The 7,731-nt window shown below is 44.6% G+C and overlaps 1 protein-coding gene across 1 annotated transcript; it reads left to right on the forward strand.

Moving 5' to 3' along the window:
• The first annotated feature begins 4,977 nt into the window (after positions 1–4,977).
• sox17 (SRY-box transcription factor 17) lies at positions 4,978–7,065 on the forward strand. The gene is made up of 2 exons (XM_038730259.1): positions 4,978–5,476; positions 5,860–7,065. Exons 1-2 carry the CDS (start codon positions 5,179–5,181, stop codon positions 6,762–6,764), a joined length of 1,203 nt encoding a protein of 400 aa, XP_038586187.1. The 5' UTR covers positions 4,978–5,178; the 3' UTR covers positions 6,765–7,065.
• Positions 7,066–7,731: the final 666 nt, after the last annotated feature.

Genomic DNA, 7,731 nt, shown 5'->3' on the forward strand with positions numbered 1-7,731 from the left:
TTGGGGTGTGTGCTCTCGGGTAAGGAAACTTTCCCAGCAATCCCCTGAGGGCGGGGGAAGAATACATATATACCACCAATAACACATAAAACACATGTGTGTGCACATGAGTGTGAGGCAGTGTTTTAGGCAACGTGATCAGTGTCTGTCTCCTTTTTTTGTGTGTAATTTGCCAGAATTTCAAGTCCCTAATTTCGATGACCAAAGAGGGACCCAGGGAAAAAACATGACCAGACATAGACTCTCACATCCTCTGTGAGCATAATTTAGCCACCTTAAACTGTGGATGATCTCTCATATCTGTAATCTCTATTATAGGGTAATTTTAGGTTACTAAGAATCAACCACCACCTTTAAAAAAGTCACACACTTTTCTTTGATGTATTCCCACTGCTGGTCCTCACCAGGCTTCTGCAGAGTTTGACTGACAGCTGACAGCAGAATGGAAACTTGTTTTAAATTCCTGATGTTATTAGTGTTGAAACTTGAAATGTCCCAGCACCCAGGAAAGGTGTGATTTCAATTTATAGAATCAATCTCACAGACAAGATGTTTCGCTCATCTTTTCTCTGCTGCACACCTGTTATGTGCTCCCCTCCTTAAGCTCCTCATTCTCTCCTCCTGACGAGCCCCTTCCCCCATGCTGAAACACCTCCCGCTCCCCAGAGCAGGTGTTGGAGGAAGTCATAGTCTAATCAGACAATCTAAACAATCACTATCTACTATCTACTATCTACATACTTGCAGTTGGGTCCTAAACAGTATGTCTTCCAATTTATTTTCCAGCTTTAACTATAACCCACAATACACATGACAAAAGACGAAAGTTTTTTATGGATTAACCCTCTAACCCCCTTCTGTTTGTAAGCTGCCTAATATAATTGGAACAGACTGTTTTTGATCATTAGACACTTTTAACGGATGTTTTACATGGTTGAACTGCCAAACTGCTTTATAGGATCCTTAAACCTGCACTAATCAATATTTTTGCATGAACAATGGGTCAAATGTCTATTGGCGCTTTTCCATTGCTGGTACCAGCTCAGGTCAACTCGCCTCGTCTCTATTCGACTCACTCTCGGCCCGCCGTCCTCCGTTTTCCATTGCAGATAGTACACCTTCAATGTAATGGTCGTCATAGCACCTCTGTTACTGGAGTCTTTGCTGTGTTGGCTGCTGACCAGGTGGCTGGCTAGCTAACCCCTTCAGTTGGCTCGCCAGCTTCCCTTTACTGGGGCTCCTTACCGTCGTCTGAACACATTTTGAAAAATAAAAAATTTGAAAATATTCGAAATCTACAAAGTTGATTTCTCACCGCAAAATTTCTTAGAAGTAGATTAAGTGATGAAATTACATACGAAAATTCTAAAATATAAAACACTGGTCCCCATCCAGTGCACGCAAAAATGATATAGTGACGATTCTCTCTGACCAATCAGTAGTCTGCAGTGTTTACGCGTCACCTGTTGGTATCACCTCAGCTCCATTCAGATTGCTTGGAACGAAGGTGATACAAAAAAAAATACCAGATAGCAGGTACAGCTACAACATTCCCCCAATGGAAAACCAAAAAAGGGGAGTAGAGTCGAGGTGAGTCGAGCTGGTACTATGCAGTGTAAAAATGTCTCATGGGAAAGGGATGGCTTATAGCAATGGACCTGCAAAGAATTATCACCCAGTTCTGCAGTTTCCCTCAGCTCTGGAAGTATTTTAGCATCTTTAAGCTCATTGTTTCAGGTCCACCTTTTTTGTTTGATTTGAAGGCAGCTGAGCTATAAGAGTGTGAAAACTGACATATATATATATATATATGTATATATTTATACATAAATATTAGGTTTTTATAATCATGTAGCCTTCTTTGGTACTTGCAATCCTTTTCAACATAGTGCTTCTACCTAGAGGAAGAGCAGCATGCGAAGTAATTTTTAATTTATATTTTTAATTTTTGAAAAAGGCTAACTAATTGGCCTTGGGTTCTGAAATTTTGAATTCATCATCTTCAAATGGCTTGTTTTGTCTTTGTGTGACCAACAGTCTAACCAAACAACCAAAATGACTGCAGATAAATCTGTTTAATAAATAAATACATACTTTTTTTTATAGTGGGTGGTGATGGAACAATGGCTAAGACACATGCCTTTGGTGTGAGAGACCCACGTTCAATTCCACACTGTGACACATCCATCCATTTAACCCCTAGTTGCTCATAGTGGCATGCGACCTCTGACATACAGCAATTGTAAGTCGCATTGGATAATGGCGTCAACTAAATGAATAAATGTACTGTATATCTGATTGACTACTTACATTAATTAACTTCATATTATTGAAGGAGTATACTATTTTAAGAACAGGGCAGAATACCCACACTTTTGCTGCTAATTAGTAGAACATTGTTTAACTCAGAACACTTCTGTGGCTTTGTCCAGCTTAGGCCTTCGCAGCTCAGGGGATCAGCGCAGAGTGCTAACATATATATACCTTCCGTCCCTGAGATTTAAACTAACACCACTGCCTCGCAGCTCAGCACAAAGGAGCCAGCAAACACATTGTGCAATTCCCAAGAAAGCCACCCACAGACATTTAGACAGCGAGACTGGCGACCAGCAGCTCAACTGCGTTTCAGAACTCACTTGGAAGGCGGACAGTTTGTGCTGCTACGCCAAGGACAGGAAGTGCTTGCAGAGGGACAGGAAGTGCTCACCGCTGCAGTAGCCGAGGCTGGAACTGAGATAATGCCATTGTGTAAGCAAGCCAAGTGACCTCTCCCTGAGCGCAGAGTCCAGAGGCTGGCGTCGAGAGCCCTGGCCCCCACCCAGCCCCAGACTCCCCAGGCACGGGGTGGGGGACTTAGTGGAGGGACAGGGGGAGGAATGGAGGGAGAAGGAGGGGGGACGTATAAGGCGTGTCACCTCCCCTTACCCGTCCCCACCACCGCCACCTCCCCTCCACTTCTTTGGGTTGACTCTGAACCTCACCTTGTAGAGGAAATGTGGCTACGACTCCAGACTTTATGACTTCTCCCTTCAAAAGCCAGGATTTTTCACTCCCACACAGCAAGAGAGAGAGGTGGCCAGGCACACTCACACCCACGCCCATGTCAACACACGCATGCAAACACACCACACACACACACACACACACACACAGAGTCTCTTTTTCTCCACTCTCTTAGGATTGGAGGGGGAAAACCTTATCAGATCATCAGCAGTAAAATAGACGATGACAGTATTATAGTCCAGATCCTGTCCCATGCCGCGCTCGACTTGGACCTTCATCCAAAACACCCTCCCACCGACCCCTAGAGGGTCACCCAGCGTGCTCTGGAGTCCCCGCTGGTGTCTGCACGGGGCACAAAAAGGTCGCATAAGCATCTCTCATATTTCTGTCAGCCCCTTTTGACGTGTCAGAAAGACCGCAACCCACAACGAGGTGGGAACAGTCCGACCAAAGATGGAGCTGACAGGTTGAGGTCTGCTGGCTCTGATAAGAACCCCTGCAGTGGGGTAATGTTTAGATTTCTGGCCACAAACAGGAGCTTCATTCTCTGCTACATAAACACTCCAGGTCTGGATTTTCGAGGTGGAACAGGTTGCTTTAACCTTTTCACCCCTGTTTCACCGTCCTTGTCCGGCTGTCAGCTGCTCTAAAAAACAAGGAAACCACATTCTCACACATTTTGGTGGCTTGCACGTGTGTGTCATGGAGTTAATCGAGTTTATATTGAGTACTGGCTGGTGTCATATAGTCAATGAAGTATTAGTGCTGTTCAGTGAAGCAGTTCATAAGTTGCACTCAGAGTGAAACTGCATGTTGTCAAATGTCAGGGAGGGATATTTTTGGCAAAGTATATTTTGTACAGCAAATTAGCCTTATTTTAACTTTAAGGATTATAAAATATACAATGAAGTCAATGAGCATCCAATGAAGTCTAAAATTGCTTGACTGAGACACAATAGTTCAGATATTTTAGGGTGAAATGCACTGTAAGCTTTGTGTAAGTTATTGAAAGAGAAATAATAGAATCAAATCTTGAACACACAAAAATAATAAAACACTTTTCGATTCTTTTAGCGGTTTTATCATCACAGACTTGGCATTAGTCCCAGCATGTGCCTGTGTGATGTCATGCTGGTAAAACTATTATACCCTATCTGGCTTTTTGCCAGACATTATCTGTTCTCCTCATAAATGAGATACCAAAAAAAGTCATTTTTAATCAGTCTGCTGTTTGTGTGGATCATTAACATTCCAAAGACAGAGAATCCACATGAGAAACTTTTTTTTGTTTTGCTTTGACATTTGAAAGTCACAGCCTGAGACACCAGTATCACAACATTTGACAGTTTTGGTGTGCTAGGCCTCATCACTTGACAAGTACAGGATGGCTGTTTATTTAAGCTTTCTCCACTCTCTGTTTTAGGTCAATCAAATCCCCAATTAACGCCTTTTGTCCAGCGCTTCTCATTACCCTGCAATCAAAGAAAGTCTCCATCGATCGAGACTACAGTGCTTAAAAGTTGTAAACGAGGGAGCCACAGTTACCATCTCAATACACAGACTGACGATCAAGCGTATTGATGCCTGAGTATTAGTGCCAGTAATTCAAGGGTGCCAATTAAAACTGGACCACGTGGCTGTCCAAATAAACGTTATTGTGGATTAAAGAGTTGATCAGTTTCACCTCTTTTTGCTCCAAAAGTAGGTAAAATTATACACATGGCCAATGTTTGAAACCTTGCACTAAAACCTGTATTTGTACTTTAGTGTTTAATCTCGCAGCAAAATTAATTTTGTTCTTTTCAAGTTTTGCACCTATTTCAGATCTCGCAGCGTCTTTCCTCAGAGGGTCTCTGCTCTGCAAACAAGAGGCGGAGGCGGGGTACTCGAAACTTTTTTACACCTTTGTAGTAGTGGGCACTCCCACCACATGGTGATTGGCTGCTGGTGAGTTTATAGCGCACCAACCTTCACATCCAGCTCTGAGTAGTCTGAACCGTTCAGTCTATGCCACTCCTGGAAACGGCTAATGGATGTGACTAATTATTTTCTATTCCAGATCGAAAGCCAGAACCCTTGCTAAGTTATTTTTATTTATCCATAGCCTGTCCTCAGTGTCTTTTCGCCTCTGCGAGCTGTCCAGTGGCTCTCCTAAAATCTCCCAGCTGGACAGAGATGAGCAGTCCCGATGCGGGTTACGCCAGCGACGATCAGACCCAGGCAAGGTGTACGATGTCAGTCATGATGCCTGGAATGGGACACTGTCAGTGGGCCGACCCTCTCAGTCCTCTTGGGGACACCAAAGTTAAAAACGAGCCGTGCGTCTCCGGCTCCGGCAGCCAGAATCGCGGAAAGAACGAGCCGCGGATCCGACGGCCCATGAACGCGTTTATGGTGTGGGCGAAGGATGAGCGCAAGAGACTGGCGCAGCAAAACCCGGACCTGCACAACGCGGAGCTGAGCAAAATGCTGGGTAAGTCATTTTATACTTTATTCAATCAATCTCACGTTACACCTGTTTGCCAGATATCTACAAGTTATTATAAAGTGGATGCCACGTCAGTATTTTTCCTTATTGCTTCTGAATTTTAGTTGCATGTTATTTTATTTTTATGTTTTTGTTCTGCTGAAAAGTACACGAATGCTTATTTCTCAACCAGTGCAGTGTTTGTTCAGGCAGCAGGTGATGTTGCCATGTTATTAAAAGTTACTGTGTCTGAGTTAAGCTGGGCATGTAACCTGAAAAACCTGTCCCTGCCCCCTAAAAGGGCAACAAGCTATTTTAGTGTGCATCACCAGGCTGGTTACAGTATCTGCTAACATATCACTGATGTGCACTCTCCTCTTGACCTGCAGGGAAATCATGGAAAGCCCTTCCTGTCACAGAAAAGCAGCCCTTTGTGGAGGAGGCCGAGCGGCTGCGGGTTCAGCACATGCAGGATCACCCCAACTATAAGTACCGGCCCCGGCGGCGGAAGCAGGTGAAGAGGATTAAGAGGCTGGACTCTAGCTTTCTAGTGCACGGCGTGTCCGAGCACCAGGCCTCGTCAATGTCCGGGGACAGCAGAGTGTGTGTGGAGAGTCTCGGCCTGGGCTACCACGAACATGGCTTCCAGCTTCCTCCACAGCCGCTCAGCCACTACCGAGATGCTCAGGCTCTTGGGGGCCCCTCCTTTGAAACCTACAGCCTCCCTACGCCTGACACCTCTCCCCTGGACGCTGTAGAGTCAGACTCCATGTTCTTCTCTCCTCATTCACAAGAGGACTGCCACATGATGCCTGCATACTCGTACCACTCCCAGGCTGCAGAGTACCAGCCCCAGGACCCCCTCTCAAACCACCACAGCAACCCCATCCTGCACCGACACCCTGCCTCAGCTCAAGAGCAGCCCCATCAGTCTGCCACCCTTCCCCCTTCCTACATGGGATGCCCCAACCCTCTGGCCATGTATTACACCCAGCATTGCAGTCCCAGCCACCCCAAGCGGCATCCTGGTGGGGCAGGACAGCTCTCCCCCCCTCCTGACTCCCATTCTCACTCAGCAGACAGCGTGGAGCAGATGCACCACTCTGAGCTGCTGGCTGAGGTGGACCGCAGCGAGTTCGAGCAGTATTTGAGTTCCTCTTCAGCACGTGCGGACATGACAGGCTTGGCGTACGGGCCACACGAGGCCGGCATGCAAGGACCTGAAAGCCTCATATCATCAGTGCTGTCAGACGCCAGCACAGCTGTGTATTACTGTAGCTACAACAACTCCTAACCTCCTGCCTGGCCTGTTACCCTGCTGCAAGGACATATGATCTGACCTCAAATCTCTGTAGCTAACTTTGAACAAAAATGTTTTAATTTTTTAAAATACTGTTGTACTGTACCTGTCTAAGAAATGAATATTTTAACATGAACACTGGTTTTAATGTTTTTCTTCCTCCCTTGCTGGGATATGAATTTAATTTGTGATAATAAATATACGTGTACAGTCACTATTTTAAAATTTGTGTATATACCGAAGGTGTTTTTTTTATACTTTTTGCACTTTTGAGAAATAAATTTTTGCAAATTGACTCAACTTCTCTTGTATTTGTTATTTCACATTCTTTCAAATTTGGACGACACTTTCTTTCTGTATAGTGCAGGCACACTTTATGCGCCTTTATTTTATTTTAGGGCATGTTTTATTTTCTAAATCAAAAGCTCTATCAAGCAGATAGTACTGATTGGTCTATGAGTTTATAATGAAAACAAATGAAAATGCTCAGAGAACAAATTTACTTTTCAGATGTTTTTCTATATGGAACAACATTACCATTCATTCAGTGTTGGTGCTGTACTATATGGCACTATCTCTGCTGTTTTTCCTACTTCCACATGGAGCTGAATGGGCACCCTGCAGCACCAGTTGCTCACCTGGAAGCAGGGCAGCGACCCGGCTTCCTGGCCCGGGCAGAGTGTAGGTAATCTCAGTGTCTGCATTATACATGGCGCCTTGTTTTCGCAGCATGGGAGCGCAGTTTATGCTCCGGACATCCTGTCTGTAAATGATTTAGTCTCTTCTGATTAATGCTAGGGGCCATTAAAATTCACTGTGGTCTACTAAACCTCTGTTAATCAATGGTGACACTTTACTTTGTGTATTTTCACAGCTGATCATAAGGTTTATTTCAACATCCATCCTCTAGCTATGCATAATAACATAGCAATGACATCAGGTTTTATTTCTGTGGGTATAC

This window comes from Micropterus salmoides, unplaced genomic scaffold (assembly GCF_014851395.1).
Source record: "Micropterus salmoides isolate LMB-PRFRI ecotype aquatic unplaced genomic scaffold, ASM1485139v1 Ms_hic_scaffold_1, whole genome shotgun sequence".
NCBI classification, from domain to species: domain Eukaryota; kingdom Metazoa; phylum Chordata; class Actinopteri; order Centrarchiformes; family Centrarchidae; genus Micropterus; species Micropterus salmoides.

Bases quoted from the DNA above. Each gene is read 5' to 3' on its own strand.
- sox17 (XM_038730259.1), top strand. From the start codon at position 5,179: ATGAGCAGTCCCGATGCGGGTTACGCCAGCGACGATCAGACCCAGGCA. The intron at 5,477-5,859 runs GTAAGTCATTTT...CTTGACCTGCAG, and splicing joins GGAGCTGAGCAAAATGCTGG to GGAAATCATGGAAAGCCCTT.